General features: G+C 39.5%; 1 protein-coding gene across 2 annotated transcripts in view; it reads left to right on the top strand.

The window, feature by feature from the left end:
* The first annotated feature begins 118 nt into the window (after nt 1-118).
* The window catches only part of ZDHHC15 (zDHHC palmitoyltransferase 15), a 122,734-nt gene continuing 98,897 nt past the window's right edge, over nt 119-23,955 (top strand). Inside the window, exons 1-2 of one of the 2 annotated variants that reach the window (XM_085060057.1) lie at nt 119-217; nt 5,407-5,546. In XM_085060057.1, the coding sequence (XP_084916183.1) occupies nt 5,507-5,546 (40 nt within the window). In that variant the 5' untranslated portion in view covers nt 119-217; nt 5,407-5,506. Of the gene's footprint in view, nt 260-5,406; nt 5,547-23,955 lie in introns of both variants that reach the window. The other variant, XM_085060058.1, reaches the window with a different exon arrangement.

Below are 23,955 nucleotides of genomic sequence, written 5' to 3'. Positions count from 1 at the left end.
CGCTTTAGCACCTGGTGCCCTGCTCAGGTGAAAATGTTTAAGAGAATGTTTGCTGTAATTAGGAGGGAATGTGTAAAACCTGGTGCCAATGAGCTTGATTAGTGCCAAAGCCTGATTGGTTGAGAGGAGAGGTACAGATGTTACCTCCTGTCCTTTACTTCCCTTAAAAGGTAACTTGGCTTTGTTGGAGAGAGCTGGTGGACACGACTTGAGATGTGTGAGTAGAACCCTCAGCTGGGGGCTGGAAGGAAAAGTGCAGGTAGAGGTGGTCTCATATTTTGCTACCTTCAGTTGAATCTGATACACTGGGTAGAGTTAATGTTGATGTGCTTGGAGTTATTGGAGCAGAGCTAGGAACTGCTGGGTCTGGGAGGAGAACTTTGAATTGTGAAAGAGAGGAGGCTCTCTGGGTCTGGGATAACTTGGGATTTCTGGGGAGGACCTTGCCAGCTGAACCAGAGAGTCTTGGTTCCTGCTGGTATGGCTCAGCCTTCCTAGGAAGACACTTCAATGTGTGCTTAATTAGGAAGAAAATGGGCAGAACAAGTGGAAAATAACAGTGTATCTCCAAGAAAATTCCAGTGGGCAAGAGCTGTTAGTTGGCTTCAGCTGGAAAGGCTGGGCTGTTCTAAGTGATCTGCTTTTTGGAGGTGAGGGAGAGTGGTACAAGTGTACACTCAGGGTGTGAGGAATTAGAGGGCAGCACAGCTGCTAAAAAATTGAAGTTGATGGATTTGCCTCTCTAAATGCAGCATGTTTGCCAGAACTCTGCAGTTGGATTAAACTCAAGGCATATGTTCTCTGACTTCAGAATTATCCCACGCTGGGATGCATCCATCACTCCTGCTCTGTCCTCAGCAAAGCAGCTGAAGTTCTGCAAATGAGCAGAGTTGCCCATCCAAAGTCCAGCAATCCTTGCACCGCTTCCAGTTCACTTCTTAAACTTCCTTTTCTTCTTTGCTCATTTGTTTCCCTATATGGATTCCTCCTAATTTCTTTTGCTTTCTGGTGTCTTGATTTCCAATGTCTCTTCCTTAATTTTTTGCCCCTCTTTTAGTGTAAAGACATGATTATGTCACTTGTTCAATGATTTTCCAAGTAAAGTAAGATGTTCTTGCTTTTGCTTCCTTAATATTTTGGAGAGGCGCCTTAGAAGCACCCCAAAATAAACCAAACTTTCTGTTTTCACATGGAAAAAAAATCAACTGCACTAGGCTTCTGGTTTCCTGAGATTACTTCTGTTTATGGTTATCAATACTTGCTCAGAGTTTCCTTGCTGTTTTCAGTCTTGTTTACATTGTAAATAAATTGGATCAGGGTCTTGTCTTTTTATTACAATTATTGGAAAAGCAGGACAATTAAATTTTGGCTTCTCCTTAAGGCTCACAGTGACTCCTAAGCTGCTGCTAACAAAATAATTTAGTGGAGTGAAATTCATCTTTCTGTGTAGGGTATTTTCTACAGTCATTGTGAATCCCTAAAAAAGATTAATATTTTCCAGTGAACATGTAACATATTGATGACTTTAGGTTGTCTGTCCACTTATCTTTGTAACTGGCATGAGATTGAGGGTGGCTGGGAGTCAAAATCCTGGTTTTTTGGCTTTGTGTGTTCTGCTGATTACCTGCCTAATGAAATAAATAGCTAGGATGGGCTTTTTGTCATCCTGCAACCACATCTATTTGTGAAACCTCTCTCTGGGAAAGTGGGTTGGAAACATTCAGGTGGAGATTTTTATTTCAGTACAGATTTGCTGTTTTGTGGAAGCATAAGAATATTATAGGAGAGGATAAGTTTGAATGAGTTTACAAGCTTTAAAATAATTTGGTGAAAAAATATATTGAAAAGTCCATGATCATTTTAGCTTTTTCCAGAGTAACACTTCTGGCTTTCCTCTTGCAAGCAATGGTAATTGGCATTAAGATAATGAAAGAAGATGTGCTCTTTACATTACAGTGGTTTTGCCATTTTTGGTTGAGTAAATTTTGATATATTAAAATTTGAGGATTTGATTTTTATTGGTTTTTTAAATAAGAAAAGGTTTTATTCTGCTACTCACTAGAACTGTAGCTTTTGATTTCTACTGGACAAAGCTGTGAAAATTAGACTTGCTGCAATTACAGGAATATACTTATGTCAATGCAGAGCTTATGGTGCCAATGGCAAACTGCCAGGAGCATTGACTTTTCCCCTCTTTTCTTGCCTTGATTTAATTTTCTCAGGCCAGTTTGTCTCAGCTGCACCTCTTTTCCAAATCTGCTGTACCCAAGCTGTCCCTTGGGCCCAGGAGACCTTTCTGCCCTTCAGATTTTGGGTGAGGCTCCATTCTCAGGGTCCTGACTTCCAGGGTTGCCATTGTTTTAGCTGCCAGCTTCAGTTTGGGGGATTAATTCTTCCTGCAGTCATCCTAATGAGGGGCAGGATGTTGCAGCATAACTGGGAGCTATTTCCATGTTCTGAGCATGAGATAATGGCTTCAGTTGTATATGAAGATTGATATTTGTGACCCTCCCTCTCATGATAGTCAACATTTCTGATCCAGGGGAAGCTTCAGATCCGAGGGAACAAGGAGATGCATAATTGGGAATGAATTGTTATTCAATTTAGACTGATGGAGGAAAATGATAATAAAAATTGGTGTTAAAGGTTTAAGTACAGCACACTATTTAGGATACTGAGTTCCCTGGGGACTGATTGCCAGGGACAAGGTGTGAGCCCCTGGGATCTGCCCACAGGAGTTGGAGAGAAACCAGAAGGCAGCAAAACACTGGGAGAAACAGTCATGAGCATGGCCCAGAAAGATAATAGCAACAGGACTCCACAAGATGCAGGGAAGAAAACAAACTGGAAATTGTGCATGATTAATCTACTTGCTGTTTTCTCATTGTGTTGTGGAAACCTGAGTTTATAATCTGAATTGTGCCAAAGGAATATCTGGTTTGTATTATCAATCCTGTCTCCATATGGAAACTAGTCAGATCAAATGTTGAGATTTCTTATTCTTTTAAGTGCCATTATGTTTTACTGCATCTTTTGATATCTCTCATAACTATTTTCTTTTTATTCATCACAAATGATTAATTCACTAGGCAGTTGGCTTCCCTTGAGTATTGCAGGGCTCTAAATTGGTTATTTTGCCAGAAAGTATTTGATACTGGATCAGAAAAGCTTCACTGACTACTAAAGAGGGAATTCTTCCTCATAAGTATTTCTTCGGCATAGAGCATTCCTCTACATTGGAAACAAGGAGGAAAAAAGAGAGTATTTCTGAGAAGTGTTCAGTGTTGTTTTACTTACTGTAGAAGTTGGAAATGTAAGAGGCACTTTGTCATTCCTGCCTTGAGAAGATGTTCTAAAAAATAGAAACAAATTTTAATGTAGAGAATATGATTTTTTATTGGGAAGGAGTTGTTATAATCATGATATTACAGAGAAACTCAGATCTATAAATCACACTTTAATGCAGATACAATATTGTTACTAGACTGATGTACTGGTGCATTTTTTCTGGACTATCATTTCTGAAACTGCCCAGAGAGAGGGAAAGACTTTGATTTTTGTCAATATAATTATATAGCTCTCAAAGGATTTACTCCTATTTTCACCAGTCAGGAGAGAAGTAGTAGACTTCTAGTATGCAACAAATAAATTCCACTTCCTGCCTTCAGATCTCTCAGTCAGAGAGATGAAGGAAGATAAAGGAAAAAAGGACTCAAACAAAGGGGTGAAAGTCATGTTTGGTCTTTTTGGAGAAAATGAGAGTGGAGCTGCTCTGACTGGGCTGTAATAAGAGTTGTTTCAAAGAGGAGGGGTGGCAGGAGGTGGGACATTCCCTCTGCCAGATTTTGATTTAAACCTGAACACAATGCTGAGGCACCTGTTGAGAGCTGAAAGCTTTTCTCGAGATTGTGGTGCTAATTGTCCCTCGCAGCTGGGGGATTATGTGTAACCCGAGCATCCAGCACTCACTTCTCAGGGCAGCCCTGACAAGCACAGGAGGGGGAAAGTTCCTCTGTTTTCTACACTTAATGCCACAAAATGGGGGTTTTAAAGTTTGTATTTAATCTCACCTTGCACTGATGTCCTTTGCAGAGAGAGAACTGCAATTGGTAAATCAAGACACTGTAAATAAAAGTATTTTGGTTAACTTCACAACAAATAAACATTATGTGATAAGTTTAGTATATCAAAAAAGTGATATACCAAACCTTATATCACATACACAACTGAATCAAATCTCCTGTTCTCTGTGCAAGAGGCCCATGTGTTGGGGTTTGTTGTCTTTTTTTTGTTCTTTCCTTCTGCATTTTAAGATTACCTTTCATTTTATAAACATACTTAATCTAAATGGATCCTCTGATGCTTGGAGTAGCTGAGCTAATAGAGCAAATAAGGGTTCATTTTATGGGAGTCTCCATTCCCTTCACTGAGCCATCCTGGGATCAGTGCATTTGAATATGAGGAGAATTTTTATTTTCCCAAGAAAACAGAATGACTTTGGTATCAGCCTTTTCTCAGTCATCTGAGGAGAGGCAGTAGAAAGCATCCCTAAAGTAATTGTAACTGGATGACTTGCAGAAATGTGAATCATGAAATTAGGCTTAAAACCTTGTTCTGCTTCATTTACTTACAATCCAAAATAACTGTGAAAGTTTCTCAATGTTTACATTAAAATGTGGTTATAGATGACAGTTCAGCACAAATTTGGGGTTCTTAATTTACTATGGCCGAGACTCTAAAATAAGTTACTTTTTAGCTAATTTTTGCTAATCTTTCTTACATGAGCACTGCAATCTGTTCTTAGAGAACATTAGACATGAGCTACTTTACGAGCAAATCAAGCCAGCTGCATTTGTTGTCTGCCCAACTTTTTTCTAATTTCATCAATCTATATTAAAAAATTATTTTGGAAGCACAAAGAAAAAGAACTAAAGGATAGTGCTTCCTCCACAGGTCTGTCTTTAAAAGACGCTGTGTACCGGTAGATCATATAAATATTTATGTGAAGTATGAAATTTTGAAGACATTGTAGCATTGGATTATAACATTAGAAAATTGTCAAGGGGGAACACAAGATAGCTTAATACAACACTGGATTATTGTGTGAAAGCTGCTTTATTTTGTGTACCATACAAAGTGCTTCAAATTCAGGGCTAGTTCAGCTTCTGTTAAAAAAAAAAAAGGGCATCTGAATTTCAGTAGTATTTCTATTAATTTGTTTAAAAACAAGAGATATAAAACATGACAATAAAACATTCCTTTACACCAAAGAAATACCTTTGGGTTGCACATCTAGCTTTTAATTTATATTCCTACCTTGAACATGCTGCACTTTATCCCTTTTTTTCAGAAGGGAAATGGTCCCAATGTATACAGCATTAGCTAACATGCAATTATCTTATTTAGGTCCAAACATAGGAATGAAGACACAATTTCTGCAGTGAGGAGCTGGGTGTTGATAACACTGACAGAGAAATGAGTAACACCTGAGAGTAGTGAGCACTGGATGAAAACTCCTGTGTACTTCAGCTGTGGTTCCTGCCAAGGTGAGATGCAAAACCTTCATCAGAACTGCAAAAGTTAAGAGTTTAACTCAGTGAAAAAACCATAACTTCTGCATCTAAGTGATTCTTGTTGCTTATTTGCACTGTTTGGAGGAATGGAATGCATTACTTGCACTTGTCATCCAGTGAGGTTTAAAAAACTTCCTTGAAAATGCAAAAATGTTCTGGTTTCTCTGGGTTATCTTATTGTTCATGTTCAGTATTTCCAGTGGGTTACCTACAGCTCACTAAGCAGGCAGACATAATTTCATTAAATGGGGTATTCTTCAGTGGAATGGGGAAAAATCAAAAGGGGGGGAAAAGTCATTTCAGTATGGTAAATTGCAGCAACTTGTATTATTTTAGCTCAGCATGGTTGCAAATATAAATCTGCTAAAAAGAACCAGTAGAAAAGGTGCATTTGCAAACAACATTTTTAGAAGGCATAGTCACTTGCTTGTATTAAAAGCTGCTCATCTATAGGCCTGGAAATACTTAGAACTTTCAGGTTTTTGAATGATTAACTAACTTTAAAAAAATTAAAAAGAGTGGTGAAAGGAAATCTTCTCGTTGAAGAAATGTGAAAGTAACATTTTTGGCAGGCTGCTTTGGGTGATGTCATTCTACAGAATGTGCTAAAGTCTGTTATTTTACAGCAAGAGCTGATTTCTCAAGGCAGGCAGAGTCTGTGGGCACTTAGTGTTGCTCTTGACTTTAGCCAGCCAAGGTCTGTGCGTTTTTACAGCTTGTTTGATGGTAATAAACCATGCCCACTTCTAAATGTGGCACTCAGATGCTTTATTTTATGTAAACACACATATATGTATCATTACATGCTTGAAATCCTTTGCACACTTTTTAGTGTGTGGATTTGTCTCTTGAATGAGGATCTGCTCAGTGCCAGTGTTGGGTATTGCTTGCCTTCTGTGCTAATTAAGTGTTGAAGTGATTGGATTCTGTGTAAATTATCTGAGAGGGAGCATGAATCCATTCATCTTTGGGGGTTAAAGGATTGTCCCAGTAAGGGCCAAGAAATGGAGTTCACTTGGGTGCTAACAGAGGGAATATTTGTATTTGTTACATTTTATGTGACTACGTTTGTTCCATCCCTTTGGACCACTGGGCCCAGTAGTGCAGAATAGGTGCTTTAAAACAAAATTGTAGAGAATAGAGCTGGTAGCAGGGCTGATTCTGCAGAAATTTTATGGACTGTTAATGGAATAACATGTCTCTTGGGACAAGGTAGATTGGCCTTGTGATTATTGCATCTGAAAGGAAAATGCATACTTTTGCCTTACATACTTTTGCTTCTGAGTTTTACTTCTAGTGACAAATACCACGGCAACAGTCTGAGTAAAATCTTTGTTGCTAGGTATACATTGAAATAATGCTCTATTAATCAAGATATCAGTGTCTTATGACCAGGTTTACTTGTTTCTGTTTACTGGGATGAAAATATTGATTTGGTACTTTGTGATTTGGGGGCTTTCTACATCCACTAAGGAAAATCTGTTTGATAAATGTCTGGAAAGAAAATCCATCAAAGCCTCTAAAGTTTTGTCAAGTCTTACTGACATTAACAAAATGCCTATGTTGGATCTAAGCTTGGTGGGCACCTTTAAGAATGTCATTATATAATATTGTGTATTCTTGAGGTAAATTGGTCCTAATACTGAAAACAGTATCTTGGGAGATTCATGCCTGTAGGCAGATTATAGTAGTTCTTTGGCTGTGGAATCCCAAAAGAATAGCACCTGTTATAGGCACACTTGCATGATGGTGCAAAGTGCATCAAGACCACAGCTTTTGTCCCAAGGAAAGATTTCAGGTAGGTTATAGCAGAGGAAATGCATGGCAACATTTGAACAATGGAGGTAAGATAAAAATTTTAGCAGTTCTTCTTCACATTCCCCATACAAGTCCTGGATGAAGAACATTTAAAGCTGTCTGAGAACCAGTGTTTGACAATGTCTGTACATGTAAAAATTATTCGGCAGTAGTGAAAGTTTTAGAGTTCATAAAATGTAATGCAAAATTTTATCTGATTCTGTTTCAAAATAGTTATCAATACTCTTCATTGATACGGTGAGTCGTTTTACATTCAATATACTTGTCAGTGCTGAGGGGCTAATTTCATAAAAGAAAAGTTAGTAAAGTCAGAAAAAAGCAGGCAAAGTTTCCACTGTCTCTGTAGTACTCCTTGGCTGTCATAACCAAAGCAGAAGTTTGCAGCTTTGTGCTGGTGATGTCCAAATAATTACATTTAAAAGTGTAGGTAATTTTAGCAAGTCTTTATTCACAAAATGCAAAAGCATTTTTGTTATGACAATTAGGCCTTCCTAATTAAAAAAAAAATCAATGTATATTTGAAATATAATAGGCTTAGTACCTAATTGCAAAATGTAAGTAATAAGTATAATGGAGGTTCTTGTAACTATTTAATATTTTTATTGTGTGTATGGTCTTGAACATGTACAGCTGTGTTTGGATGTTTAAATGTGTTCTTGAAACATGCTCTGCCTCCTGCAAAAGATCTCAGGACCAGCTGCTGCCAGGGCTGGCCTTGCTGGGATACAGGAGGATTCTCCCCTTTCTCCCTGAGCCAAGATTTCTTTAGGCTGGGCTGTAAATTAGAAGGATGGATGCCTGCTGAGTCCACTCTGAAGTTGGGATTTTTGGTTATTGCTGCACTGGACTAGGATGTGGTTTTTAAAGCTTTAGAAGCTGAACAGTATTGAGTTATTTGTATGTGAGCAAGCAGCAGTGTGAGGAGATTCAGCACTGTTTGAGCACTGTTTGCTGGCAATACCTAGGGATTGACAAATCCACCAGAGCCACCTGCACTCTGGAGTGTCCTACAACAACCTCGTGGGTCTGTAGGTTATGCTAAAAGGAGGAAGGAGATGTACCTTCATCTGGGGGAAACATCATATTGTATAACCCATGTCCTCACTTTCCACTGTAGAACTTTATTCCCCAGGATTTAGACTTTCTGGGAGTCTTGTTTTAATTTCACAATGTAAAGTATTGCAGGGGCAGGGACTGTGTCTTATTTATTGCTTTTATGAGTCATTTAGTTCATTTTTGGATGTGTGACAGACAATAATGTATTTGATTGCATCATGTGGTACACCAGGTCTGGAGGAAAACAGACTTTCAACTCTGTAATGAAGTCTTAAGTTTGATTTACTGTTTACTCATTCAACAGCAGATGCAGGCCAGAATTCAGCTCATTGAAATTCTATGGACTGGCTCAGCCAAAGGCAATATAAAATCAAGTATCATCAGTGTACATCTAATAGTTCACACTGTGTAACGCTGTCTAGATTTTCATCATTAATGTTCCTGGACTAAACATGGAGCATTGGATAGAAGAAAACTTGGATGGATTTCAGCTGGAAAATATTCACAGTATCTAAGCGTTCTGTAGAATAACATGTTAATGGTTGTCACTTTGCAGTAGTCCTTATACACTCCATATTTCCCAATTGTTGAGCCCTACTGTAATTAATTTCTCAATAAAACAAAACCTTTTTTCCTTTTTTTTTTTTTTTCTCCCACCCCACTTGTGTGGGCTTTGGAAAGCCGGAGTTGTGGAAACATCAACAAATTAATTCTTAACAGAATAATTGAGCTGACAGCTAAAGAGATGCTCACTTTCTCAAGCACTTAAAAAAAATAATACTTTTGTTAGAATTTTGTTCTCCATTATTGATTTTTTTTCCATTGAGTGATGATGACTCTGGTGCAGAGGGTTATGCACTGCTGGGATGCTGTTGGCCAGGCCTGGGGATGTGATGTTCAGCCTAGGCAGCCAAGGAAGGAGCACTGGATTCCTTTTCCTCCTGAGGGACGTGGCACTGGTCAGCAGTTCAGGACAGACCACGTTCTGGCGCACTTGTTCAGCCAAGGAAATCTGATCAAGTTGTGTCATGTGAGCAAAGATCCCAATTGTGCCCATGGCTGGGCAGTGGCAGAAAGGCAGGGCAGCCTTTGGTTCAACTCTTGTGTCACACAGGTGAGTTTACACATTTTTAGTGTCAGAATGGGGCTGCCACAGCTCTGCCAATTCAAGGGGTTACCTTGGGAGCTGAGCTTCCAGTCTCCCTGAGATTTGTCAGGGATCTTAGCCCTGTCCAACGGTTAGGAAAGAAAAGGACTTCAATGTGATGGAACATTAGTTGAACCTTCTTGGTAATGAAGGGATTTCCAAAGGGGAGAGGTCAAACTGGTCAAGTCCAAATAATGCAAAACTAACTTAATATATTTGATTCAAATTTATACCATGTCTCAGTTGAATGGCTGGACAGACTCAGACAAGTCAGTTTGGACTTCCAGAGCAAGATGAGGAGAAGGAGACCAAAGGTCAGGAGACCATAGAATTCATTACTGAATCTTAATCATTCCCTGGAGAAGTTAAAAGAAATTGTCTTTAATGAGGAGAATGAAAGTTGGAAACTACTTTTGTACAATTTTGTCTTTTACCACCTTATCCTAACCTAGCTTATGATGCATGAGAAGACAAATTCCAAATCGGAGTTGTCTAATTGGCATTAGATACAGGCACTAACTGGAGACTTATGCCCATCCAAAACTTGAACTGTTTTTCAAAAATGAATGTCTGGGATTTAAAAAGAAATCTGTGTAGCTATGAAAATGAATAAATGGGTATTTTGTTATGGCTAATACTTTATAAAAATGCCAAACACATTCAGGTGTTAAAGGCTTTAATAATGGGGCTCAGATTAAGGGGTGATTTGTAGGTGATTTGGTTTTTTGTGTTATACTTTTTGTTGATAAATTGCTGTGTTTTGAAGGACACAAGGACATAATGTCACCATAACCTGCTTCTAAGAAGATGAAGGGAATATCTGACACTTCTTTTGAAATCTGGAATCATAGCTGTGGAACCTCAGATGTTTTCCATCTCAACTGCAATAACCAATTTTCCAAATTTCAGCTAAATTCTTGGATCAATAGTAGGCAATGATTTGAGTTATCAGATTGTTCCAGAGCTATTTTGTTTAGTTATATTAGACACAACCCCAGGCTTACAGAAGGAATTCTTCATTCTTTTAAGTGCTACTGCTATTATCCAAAATGTTGCACACATGAAGAAAAACACTTTATTGGGTAATCTAGGAAGACTATGATAATTCTCTTGCTCATTATAACTCTTTATATTGTACATCAAGACTCTCTCAAGACTCCTGGAAACTCATCCATGCCTCTGTGTACACACAAGCTGCTCATGACTTTGCCTTTTGAACTACATATGTGTTTCTTGCTTTTAAAAGAGCAAATCCTAGGGACCAAAGGTCCTCATGAGCTGCCAGATAATGTTCCCATAGGTAAAGATGCTTGTAAAGGAACAATATGAGTTAAAGTACTGTCAGACCAGAGCTTTCTGAAGTGTCTTTTGTAACCACTGAAATGTTGAATCAGTGGCTGGGTTGTTTCTAAGCATTTTTGGATAGGTGGTTTCTAAGAAATAAACGCAGAAAGAGCAGGCAAAATTGTGTTTTCATTGAAGCCTCTGATAGGCTTCCGATGTTTTAAACAGGTCTGGTATTTGCTTCTTGCTTAATGGCTGTATCTTGATTTGTAGTTCTTGCCAGGACTTGGTCTCATGCACTCTCTGACCACATCTGCTCCAAGCCAGAGGACTTGCTGGCAAAGGAGCAGAAATTCTTTCAACAGCTCTTTGAGTAAGGATCAGCTACTTTTAATTTACCATGGGATGAAAACATTTACATGGCATTCCCACAGCACAGGTGATGCACCCTAAAGCTCCCTAAGCCAGTTTACCCCATGCTAATTTGTTCACCTATCTGTGTTTTAGTTTTATAGCTGCTTTATTGTGTGAATCCACTGTAATTAGTATGAACAATGTGCTTGTCATGTAAAGGAAACAATATCTATTTTAAGGACAATTTCATTAGATTAAATATCATTATGGTGAAACCCACCATTCTGTAACTTTCTCTGAATGCTTAGCAAACAGCATTTCTAATTAAGCACATTGTGCTTGCCCTATGTTCCTTTTGTATTACACAAATGGTTGGAGCAGAAAATGGCCATGAAAGCCAGGAGTGCCTAATAACTGGTGTGATAGAAAAGCAAATTGGTAGCTCAGTACCTTTTAAAACAGCTGTAAAGTTTTTACTTGGTAGCAGAAGTCAATTGATTTTTTCCTTTCTTCCTTACTTTGCTTTTGGTCTGTAGTCTAAGGATATTTTTTTTTTCCTGCCACAGCTGCCTGCAAAAGTGCCAGGTTTGGCAGCTCCCACCTGTGTAAGCACTTGAGGTGGAGTGGTGTGAATTAGCCAAAAGCTGTGCAGCTCAAACTGTTATGCACTGAGGTGGCTGAGGAGGGAGCTGCTACCAGGAAGGCTTTCTTGCTGTGTAAACTAAAAATATTTTAAAAAATATAGGTCTCTGGTTTTTCGCTTTGGCTGAGTTGTGTATATTCAGGGCTCTTTATGTGAGATTTTTGTTGTATCATCTAATTAGGAAATCAGATGGACTTCCTGGCCTCTGCCCTGGGAGGCTTTGTTGCTTTTACATATTTCATGTATTGCACCAACATCAGTAACAACTGGGAACATGAAAGAAAAACTAAAATTTCAAAAAGAGGGTTGTCCATTTTTACCATTGCAAGTTTTATTTTCAGATTTTCCCTTGGAAACATATCTGAGAACCCAAGTGTTCCCATTCCCACTTGCATAGGACCACTGAAAATCACATTCCACTGTCCAACCTGCTCAATCACAGAAAGCTGACTTGATCTCCACATTTTCTATGAGCAACAGGGACAGAGTGAACATGTTACAAATGCACAGCTAAAACATCTTGATCCTGTGCCTGGTTTCAGGTTATATTTGCTATTTATTCCTTGGGCTTTGTTGCTGCAGAGCTGCTCTCTTTCTGCTCTGCAGTCCTGGGTATCCACCTTGGGCTTTCCCCTTCCTGAGGAGGGAGTTTCTGGAGGTCTTGAGCTTACAAGATTTAAAAACCAGTGAAGTCCACCTCGTTAGTAAGGACTACTCAGTGTATTCATACAGTAATGGGAGGGAAATTTTAGGTTTCTTATTTGTGTGTTTGAAGCCAACTCTAGTGATGCATGTGCAGACCAAAAACAGCTGAGGGAGGACTCAAAACACAGTTGGAGTGGTTGCCATGTTTATCCAGAAGCTACCACATCTTAAATAGAAGCTATTCTCAAAGCACATGGTGTGCGTTTAGAAAATGTGGTCTCTGGGTAAGCAGGTAAATTCATGGAATATGGAATTTTGAATCTGGATTTGACTGTGCCCATTTTCACATTTGTAGCTGTGTGGACGAGCTCCTTTATACCAAGTCAAAGTCTCCCTCTGAAGAGGAAGGTTCTTCCCCCTCTGCAGTACAGGGGAAGGGGCAGAGTTGAAGCAGGTTGGTTGCTATGAAAGGTGGTTGTTACCTACTAGATTTGAGCACCACCTTGGCCTCGGAGTGAGAATTGCTCTTGGGGAGAAGGACGGCTTTGGCAAAAGGGGAAAAAGTGTTTCCTGGGATTAACAGCAACTCCTGCTGCTGCTGTTATCTGGTGTTTTGTTTTTGCTGGCAAGTGATGGTCCTGCTTTGGTTAATTCCAGTCAGTCCCACTTAATGCTATGATGTGGTGAAGCCATGTGGTTTATGGCTCACAATTGTCAAACAGAACAATTCATTAAGCTCCTAAATCAGCTGAGTCCTCCTTATTTCCTTTTAACTCGCTCTACTGTGTTCTCTTATTTCTATCTTATAGATATCATAGCTGCCCGAAGTTGTTCATGTTTCTGTAATCCTTATGTGTTACTGCAGACCTTATTTTTCACTGTCAGTTTTGGCTGGGAGTTTCATGGTTCAACTGAGAAATTTTACTTACAAAAACTCTGTCTCAATAACAGAAGGTTTTAGAGGGATAGGGCATAGTTCATGAACCCTTCCTTTAGATTCTGTCTATTGGATCTGAGATCCAGTGTGAATACATGATGTTCTCTTGGACCTAGGAGTTGGATGTGTTTTTTCCTTATTGACCTGTGGCTGATTATCCTTGGTTTATGTGGCTGAAGTTTGTACAGTGAGCTGTCATGGATAACTATGCATATTTTGTGTTAATAAATTGAAGCATTTTTCCAGGTTGGGTAGCTAGTCAGTTGAGCTGGGACAGTCACTTGAGGGGGAGAATCTTCTGTCTTTACGGTGGTTTGACTTAATTGAGTTCTAAAGCTGCAAACCCAGTTTAGCAGTCTGCACCATTATGATGGGACAAAAAGAAGGCATGTACTATGTTAAAGAAAAAGAATCCAAAACAACCAAAAATAACCAAACCCACAGCTACTTATTGTAAATAAACTGTGCAAATTTATATCCCATGCAATATTACTGCCTTTACCACAGATGCACAGTGGGAATCAGTGACTGCAGTGATTCATTCTGTAGTTCTTTTCTTTCCTTTCTTTATTTTTTTTTAGCATAAATGTGGCACTTGCAAAAATCAAGGAGAAAAAACCATTTGGCTTTGGCAAGAATTGTGTGGGTAGAGAGTATAAAATTCCAAACACAGCTGTGCCAATGTGCTGCAGTCCTAACTTACAACATTTCCTGCCCTTCCAGAGCTGGGCCTGTCTCAGAGATTGCCAGTCATGACACTTTTTATGGTGGTTTTGTGCTGTGCACAAATGGGGACTAGAATGAAACCAGCAGACTAATTTTAGTTCATGATCTGAGGTTTTGAATGCAGGTCTGCAGAAGTGAAAGATTAGTGTGTATTAGCTCACTGAAAATTTGAGCCCATTCTCCAGCTGGACTGCCTTGACCACCTGCTAACTTGTTGATATGGTGAGAGATTGGGCTCTTTGGGTCCAATTCTGACCTCATGTACCCTGGTGTAACTTACGTGGGGTTTGTAAAATCAGCTTCAGTCATTTCATTTAAACTTTAGCAAGGCCTAGACCTCTCTGCTTTTTTGTTATTTTAAATAAAATCATAGCACATTTGGTTTTGTTTGTATAACCTTTATTTTCCTTCCAGCTTTTCAGTTTCCTAAGCCTTCCTTTATCTACTGGTCTTGCTTTTCTATGACACCACTATAAAATAGATTTGTGTTTGTCTGCTGTGATCCTTTCTTCTTTCAATGATCTAGAATGTACCTAAAATGTGCTTGTTGTCCTGGTATTGCTTTTTCTCTGCCATTATAAAGTTTCATGCAATAATTCAGAGATAGGATAGAACACCCTGTTTTGTCATTGCTTCAGAAAAGGAAGACATTTGTTGTATGGGATGATCTGCAGGTGGATCATGGCATCCTGTTCAGAGCTAGCTACTACATTTCAAATCCTTGGATGCTCTGTACAAGTCCTGAATGGAACTTGTCTGTTTCCAGTTGGATGTGAGAACTTTTAAGCACGTTCTTACCTCCAGGGTAAGTCACTGACCTGGAATGGCTTCATTTCCTTGCTCTGACACAGATTTCCTCCGTGGTTTTGACCATATCATTTAATTGCTTGAGGACTGGATTTCCTTATCAGTGTGCTGTCTAGAGATAACAGTGCCTCCCTGCATCCCAACAGTTCTGGAAATAGGTGCATGCCAATTTGTTTGGCAGAACACACAAAGACCTTGTTGTTTCAGGGCAGCTAAATCCTTGCATGCCATCAAGTCTGTTGACTTGTCCAGTGTTTACAGAGGCAATCAGATTTTCAGAAATTAATCAACTTTTCCTTGACTGGTTAGTGGCACGAAATAAACACGTCAATGTAGTATTTTCCCTGTAATCTAAAGGCTGTTTTTACATTGCTTGCAGTGAATGAAACTGTTTGCTTATTTCTAACTTTTTTCAAATTTAGAATAACTAATACTTGCCCCTGTAGAACAGAAGAATGCTTTAATTCTTTTTATTTGTAATGTAGCACTACTATATTAGACGGTATTTTCTAATCCACATTCCCATGTAAAGAATTAAAAATCCCCATTCTTGACCCGACTAAAATTGAGGAGCTTATATTTGGAAAAGAGGGTGAGCAAAGGGCTGTGCAAGCTCTGAAGAGCTGAATGCTCGGGTGCCATCTAGTGCTTCAGGAGCCAGGGATGGGCTGCAGCTCTGCAGCTCCTGTCACACCTCTGCTCCAGGGCTTCCCTGGGAACGCTCGGGGCACCTTGGGAAGGTGATTAACTGCTGGTGAATGAGCTGACTGGAAATGCTGAGGAACGGCATGATGAACCCATTTCCCCCTGAACTTTACGTGGTTTGAAAGAATTGCTGACAAACTCTGGGCTGGAGTTGCAAGAAGAGTATATAATAATACATGTACACGCACACAAGAAGTTACAACAGGTTGGACTTCAAGGATCTGATTCTTTACCTCAACATTGTTTGAAAATGAAGAGATTGAGATGCACATCCTTATGAGAAAGCAGTGTGAGGAAAAAAAGAATAAGCTCATCATGCTTCAATTAAAAGAAGCATCTAGGAGTTTGGGAACTAATCCAAACTAGAAGACTCTCTTGAGGCTTCAGTATAATCTGGATTTCCAAGTTTTGCAACTTCTTTCACTGTTTTGGTTCTTTCATTCATGATCTCCATGTAAGAACCCTTCTGAACTGGGAAATAAGGAAAGGAAAATATTTACTTGATTTCTTTTAAACTTACAGCACGTTGCAGGTTGGTGTGAGTTTAGCAGCTGTTTAAATGTGTTTGCACTCTTGCTGCTTTTTTTGAAGGGGGCATGAATGGCTAAATATGATTTAAAGGTACAATATAAGCAGTTGAATCATCACAGATGTAAGTTTTGATCTGTATTAGGATGTGATACTGCCGTGGTAAGAGATTTCAATGAACACAGAACTTCTTAAAATTAACTTGACTGTAGGTGATGTTGGAAGTGGAAGCAAAGATGTGCATTTAAAGTAGAATTTTGCAAACAACTTCATAAATACAGGCACAACCTTTCCTTCTGTATTGTGAAGGCAACTGTATTCTTTTTGAATGTAAATTAAAATGGAAGAAATATCTGTAAGTACTCTTGACACCTCTTCAATGTATTTTATCTCTTTTTAACAGAGCCTTTTAAAATAGTAAAAAATCCATTGCTGCTTTACCCACAGCTGTTCAATTAGCTGTCTCTGAAAGCAGGCTAGAAAACTCCTCTCTGATCTGCTACTGCATTTCTGTGCATTTGCTTTTTGACCAGGCTGCTCACATGATAAATTTTCTTCTTATCCCCAAGGAAGCAGTTTCAAATAACAAAGTAAAAGCCTTTCCTTAGGAAGAACTGGTCACCAGCCCAATTGCAGAGGAGCCTCCTCTACCTCAGGCTGGTGAGCAGAATGTTTTTCTGGCATGCGAAATAACCACGATGGGATTTTTAAGGCTCTAATGGCTTTTGAAAAAACGGCACGATGTGAGCCATTACAGCTCTGGCTCAGGGACTGTTTCCCAAGCAGATATGTGTAGAAGGAAATGGCAACTGTTGCATTTTGACAGTCTTAAAGCTTTTGCTTTAATCTCTTGTTCTCCTTAGAAATTCCCTATTACAGGATCTCACAGCATCTTGCAAGCCCTGGTGAATTAAGCACTTGTGCTTGGCTGAATCCCACTTTGTGTTGTTAACTTACTGAGTGATTACAAGTGAATCACTTCCCACAAATGCAAAATAGGAATTAGAGTGCTTGGATGATAATTTCTTTGGCCCAAGCCTGTCTTTTGTTCCATTCTACAAGAGCTAGCACAGCAGGGGCACAATTCTAGATTGGTCCCAAAGTGCTACCAAAGCCGAGTCAGTGCACTGAAAGTAGCGCTGCCTCTATCAATGGAGCTGTGGGATTCCTTACTTGGATCTCATGATGGAGCATCATCCAAATTGCTGGAACAGAAGGAGATAATGCATGTGAAGTGCTTTTGCTTGAAACTTCTGCTGTAGAAGAACTTACATTAAATGAAGGATGCTTGTTGCAGGGTGATGTCACATGCAGAGCTGGCCATTAAAACATGCTCAGCTGTGAGTCTGGTTTTGGATTTTAACCAGACTTCTTTGGTAGAGGGGTTGGAACACCAGGGTTTGGCTTAGCAACTCTGTAGATAATGAGAAGCATTTATAACCTTGCAGTATTCATTTTAGGAGGGGGTGTTTTAATTGTTACCCAGAGAGGTTGTGGATTCCCCATCCCTGGAAGTGTCCAAGGCTGGGTTGGATGGGGCCTTGAGCACTGTGATCTAGAGAATGGCATCCCTGTCCACAGCAGGTGTTGGAGCTACATGATCTTAAAGGTCCCTTCTGACCCAAACCATTTGGTGTTTCTATAGTAGAACATTCCCCTTTACAGGGAATGGAAGTGCCTTCTGATTTTCTTGGATGTTCCTACAGTGCATTCTGTCCTTCAACGAAGACCCTGCTTTTCTTCATCTTTGCCCAAACCCAAATCTCTTGCTTGATTTAAATTTTAAATTGTGATGAGAAATATTTAACCTCCTTTCTTTCTCTTTCTGATTTCAATTGCTCTGCTAATGGCAGACTTGGAAATAGTGAATTTTGTATTAAACAATGTTCTGCTGAAAGTAATAGATACCGAAACTTGCTCTTGATTATACATTGTGGGTTTTTTGGAAGAAATCTTTTTCCCACTTCTGGAAAACTTCATCCTATTAAAGTTTTTGTTCTTATCAGGGAATGTTTTTTACTTCACTCATGCAGATGATGCATTATCACTCCTGGAGAGTATGGAAGTGCCCATGGATTATACAGAGAGGGCATCTAAGCGTGACTAATGTCTTCTAGAGAAGGCTTTTGAGAGCAGCTAAACTTAGATTGGATACTGCATTGCTTTATTTTGATGGATTAATAAAGAGAGAAGGTGATAGAAGGAAATTGTATCTCACACAGATTTAATGCTGAAAAATCCCACAGCACTTTGTCCAGATGTTGAACACTCATGAAAACCATACAGTGACTAAGTCCAAGAATCAAAAATACTAGAGGTACAATAGTTATAATATTAGAGGTAAAATAGTTACCTAACTTGAAATATTTCAAGGTTTTACATTGATAGACCTATTCATAAAAGAGAAAATATGTCTGCTGTCTTGCTCAGCTTCTGTATGTTGCCATTTGAGAGGATGCTGCTGATTTCAGAGCCTTACTGCAGGGGATGAAAAGATGAATGGAGCAGGGAATGCTGTGGGGTCATAAATAATTACCTTCAGATAGCTTGGGGGATATCTTTAATCTGAATGTTAATACCTTTAAAACAGCACAGCTTTCCTCGAACCATACTCAGGCACTGAGTTAGAAGAGAAACCTCAGGGCATTGCTTTGGCAGAAGAGAGATGGGAACAAGGTGGAAGCTGCTTTGGGGAGGGATTTAACTTCAAGTCAGTGGTTTAAAGCCAGTCCTAGATTATGGCAAGCAGCACTAGTGCAGTAAGATGAAAGTTAGGGGGAGATCCCACACTTCAGACTGCCTGACTCAGGAGAGTACTTACAGGAATGTCTGTCCTTGTAAGAGCAGTTAAAGTGAGGGAATCACCAGCGACGAAGTGCTGCTGGACTATACAAAAAGTCATTAATGGCCTGTTAGACTTGCCCTATCCTAAACTCTTCTGCAGGTTGGCAGGTGGTTCCCTGTGTGTCCTGCATACACAACTTTCTTATTTTCTTGTATTGCAAGTAAAGAGTAGGCAAGGAGACAGAGGTGCTATGCTGAGAGTATTCCCTAAGTGCACTTGCCTGTATGGTTCCTGCTGCCGCAGTCGTTTCCAAGCTTGGTGTTGTCTAATTCCTCAGCACGGTGTTTTTTCACTGTTAGTACAGTTTGCTTTGGCCTGCTGATGAGCAGATATCCATGGAAAGCCATGGTGCCCAGCCAGAGGCCTATTTTTGTCCTGAATCAATAGAGCTCTGCAAGTGCAGGTCCAGGATCAACAGAGATCCATGGAAACTCTTGCTGTGCTCCCAGCAGCGAGGGCTCTGTGCACTCCAGAATTGCTTTGTCCTTCTAATCTGTGTGTTCTGGGTAAAGCACAAACCAGTTCAGGGGGAAGTGGGGGGAAACGGTAAATCCATGAGATCTTTCTGGAACGACTGAGATGTTCTGGCACCTACAGTCATATCCGTACTGAACTTTTCCCCATTCAGCTCAAGCACAGGTGTGCAGTCAATGCACAGCTGCTACCAGATAGCTCTGAATTTTCAGAGTTGGTAAAGAAGAATCCAGAATAACATAGGGAGAAAAGACATCCATCTCCTTTCATAGCTGCAGGAAAAGGATTATCTGTTACGATTGCAACTTCTTTTATTCTAATGCATGACTGCTTTAAAGGTAAAGCTTATCCCAGTGGGGAAAGTGAGGCATGAACTGGCTGCTCCTGTAAAACACAGAACTGTTGGGAAAGCAACCTGGACATTCCAGGGTCTTTGTGTAATTATCAGCAGATAACTGTGCAGCCTGATAGAGCAGATTGGTCCAACCAGTGAGCTGCAGGAACTGAATCTCAAACCATCTTCCAGGCTGCATTGCCTGTTTGTGGATGGAAATGGCACAGGATTCTCCACGTTATTTATCTGCCTTGGTGCTGACAAAGGAATTAATTACTCTAGATAAGGTGTGAGGCCTTAGAGCATAGGACCTCATTTTACCTAGTGATAAGCCTAGGGAAAAAATATTACAGTGTTATTTTAGAGATATTTTCACAAACTTTTTCCCAAGAACTTGGAGTTCAAGAACTGCTGCAGACATATTGTGCTTTAAACCTCTGTGAATTTCTTTCATTATTTTGTCTGATCTTCCCTTGAACCTCTGTAAACTTTCAGCACAGTCAGTCTCTCTGAGCTGAGTGTTCCACACTGCAGGTTCTGTGCTGTGAAACTGAGGAGCTGTGCAAAATTCAGATGTACCAATATTTTTGATGGGAGCCTAAATTCCTTTTTGGCAGCTTGAGAAAGAACAAAGTGTTGTGAGATTCTGGTTTTGACTTTTAGCTGTATTGAGAGAACACTTAAAAGAGTTAACCGTGGACAACCTGCTTTGGTAACCCTGGTGCCTTCCTTATAAGTAAAACAAGAAAAGTATCTATTCCTCTTTTTTGTGCATGGGAAAAGCAGGAGAACAGTTCTTCACCAATTGAAGCTGTTCCACCATGTAGAAAAGCTAGCAATTCCCTGTGTCATGTAAAGGTGGAGTGACTGAGGCTCTGGTTCTGTTGCTGGGCTCTCATGTGAGGTGAGATGGACATTCCACAGAGCAGCTCCATTTGGGTTTGGTTACAAGGCTCATTTGACTGCCTTAGGGAGTATGGGATAGAGGGATTCAAAACTTTCTGCTGCAGTTTCCTGTACAACTATTTTAACACTGTTCTACAGAAAAAAAAGCTCTGTGTGCTCAGTGGGAAGGGGAGTTGCAGCTGACTTGCTTTTGAAATAGAGCAATGAACCTCAGAGAACTCTTGGAAATTTGTATCATGATGTATTTTTCTAGTAGCAAGTGGAACTGAATATCGTCCTGTAATAATGTATTCTCTCTCTGGAACAATTCATTATAAAATCTTTATAAAAATATACTCAATCACCCCAGATAAACCCTGTCCTTAAAATGTCAAGCCTGTGTCACAATGTTTAGGATTATGTGCCATGTGAATGTGTTACAAGAGAAACAACATAGATTAGGACAAATTTTAAAAAGACTTTGAGACTGATTTAGCAATTAAATGGCTGATGTAATTCAACATAAATAAATGTCATACAAAATTATGCATGTGGGGAAATGACAATACTGCCTTCACATGTAAAATGTGAAGCAAGACCTTGGGGGTGATGACAGCAGTTTCAAGGAAAGATCTCTCCAGTCCCTGGCAACAGCAGAACAAAGAAAGGAGATCAGGTTTTGTGCATTGGTAGTGTTAGATTAGAAACCAATCTGACTTGTCTACTTCTTGTGTGCTACCTGTATCTCTAACAGGACATAGAAGAAGTGGATATATAACAGGGAAGGACAAAAAAGGTGAAAAGAAAATTATGGGTGGAACCCATTGAGTAATAGAAATGAGTAAGGCCTTCAGTCTAGAAGGAAACAAATAAAATGGTGAATATTTGCACAGTTTCAATAGCACAGAGTGTGTTGAGTGTTTGATTCTTCTTCTGATGCAAGAACATCGTGAAGCTGATGCAGGTCTCCTCAAAATGGGAGGAAAGGAAGGTCTTCATGTGATGGGGAGCAGCCCTGTAGAACCTGCCAAAGAACACTGTGAATGCTCCAAGCTCTTGGAGGTTTCAGAACAGAGAGAGAAAGCTCATGAAGGAAAAGCCTGTTGAGGATTAGCAGCTTGGAGTGGAAAATAGGAGGGAAGTGTCATATTAACAATTAACACAATTACTTGAGATGGGCTGGATGGACCTAGGAGCTGATCTAATGTGCAGTCTGACATGTGTCCCTTCTCTGGACAATGCCTGTACATCATGTACAGCTGGGTAGAGTGGACTAAAAAGCTTTCTGCTCCATTGGAAGGATCAGAGTGGTTCTGTCTGCACAGATATTAAAAAATACCCAGCTGGCTGCACCTCAAGATGTGGTGGGCTAACAGGAGAGCAAGAACACATCTGGAAGAGATGTGACACCTACACCTGTAAAGGAAAAGTCTCACTCTTGTAGGTGTCATTTTCAGTGGCTTTTTCCCAATCAGACGAAAATGCCAGAGCTTTTTTCTTGTCTTTAAGAAGATTTCAGCACAGCTGCTGACTTTCCTGCTGCAGCAGATTCAAAGCCCTTATAATGGAGAGGAGGCACCAGCATTTTTTTAACTCTTTTTGGCCTCCTTGCTCTGTACCAGAGAGTTCTCATCAGTGTGTTCTCAGTAATTCTGTTAAGCAACGTTTCCATCAAAACTTATTCTTGGCATTTCCTGCAGATTTTGCCAGGACTGACTCAGTATGGCTCATGTTTCATGCAGTGGAACTTATGGCATGGTGGATTTTTTTTTTCTAGAGAATTTGAAATTAGTCAGGCAACAAAATATTTTTTAATTTTTCTTTTTTTATGATGAGATTTCTAATATTTCTCAGTTGAATACTTTGCCAGGTTCTCTCTTCAGAGTTGCTTGATCTAGAAGTCCAAGTTTGTCTCCATGAGATAATTTTGTCAGGAACCTAATGTTCACTGGTTGGGTGCTCAGCCTGGTATTTAGTTTTTGAGTGTGGTAAATGCTTTTGATATCAAAATGGAGTTTTTATAAACTCAAAGTTGCCATAATGGAGGAACAGTACGTAGAGAAAAACACTGAGTTTGCATCCCTTTCCAAATCCTGAAATCAGAAGAGTTATTTGGGAATGCTTCCCAAAATTGGATAAACTGGTGCTGTTGCTGCAGTTACACTGTAAAATAAAGCATGGGCATGAGAGTACCTAACGAGGACTATGAAACTTTAAATGGAAAAATAAAATTTCAAATAAATTATATCTCTAAGATGGAGATACTCTAAATAATATTTCAGAGCCCTTTACTTCACTGGCATATGGGGCTACATCTGACTTCCTCATTGAAAACCCACTAAGCCTCTCATATCCTTTGTCAAGGTTGTCCTTATCAATATTATCTGTATTTATGTGAGAAATTAAATGGGTTGGCAGTTGGTAAGGTTGGTGATAAATGGAGATAGAACTAAAAATACTGGTTGTCAGCTATGGTACATTTTATTTTCAACCATTGCTTGTTTTTGTTTCTGTGTGCCTTTGTGGGTTTGTTTAGTTGGGCATTTTTTTAAGGGTTGTTGGCTGTTTGGTTTGCTTTGTTTAAATTTCAAATTGACTCAAAGTTTTTCTAGTATTTCTGGAAAATATTTGTGTGTTTTCTTGGGAGTAAAGATACAATTTCCACTAGATATCTTTAGTACTTTGACTGAAGGGTTTCTGCAGCTACTTGCTCCTCTTCTTGCCTGGAACTCATTTCTGAAACTGAACTTTCTAAGCTGGTCATCTTTATAATCTTATCATAGAGTAAGGGAAAATGAAGCTCAGATTTAATAAATGAATAAATGGCTCTTGCCTTCTTTTTATTGGCTCTGACAGCTTTTCCAAATCCCCTGTAACTGGGAGGGGAAAGCATCTTCTCTTCAGTTGGACAATTCAGGGGGAAAAGAGGTCTGAATTCTTACACAATGCGGATATCTTGTGGGGAAGTTTCTACAGTACCAAAAGGAGTTGCCTTTTTTTGGTTATTTTGGTTTGTTTGCTTTTTCCACACAGTGGAATGCATCAAATTACTTCTCATAACTCTGAAATTATTATTCACCTCAGTTACTGGAGGTTGGTGGGAACTTTGTTTCCTGGTGCCCAGCACTCTGGGTTTTCATGGAAAGAGGGTAAATACTGAAATTCTTCCAATTTTTAAAGCTTTTTTGGACATA

Source organism: Lichenostomus cassidix, chromosome 4A (genome assembly GCF_008360975.1).
Source record: "Lichenostomus cassidix isolate B80296 chromosome 4A, HeHo_3.0, whole genome shotgun sequence".
In the NCBI taxonomy this organism is placed as follows: domain Eukaryota; kingdom Metazoa; phylum Chordata; class Aves; order Passeriformes; family Meliphagidae; genus Lichenostomus; species Lichenostomus cassidix.
Note: the sequence above shows the minus strand (reverse complement) of the source record. Positions and strands in the feature narration are given on the sequence as shown.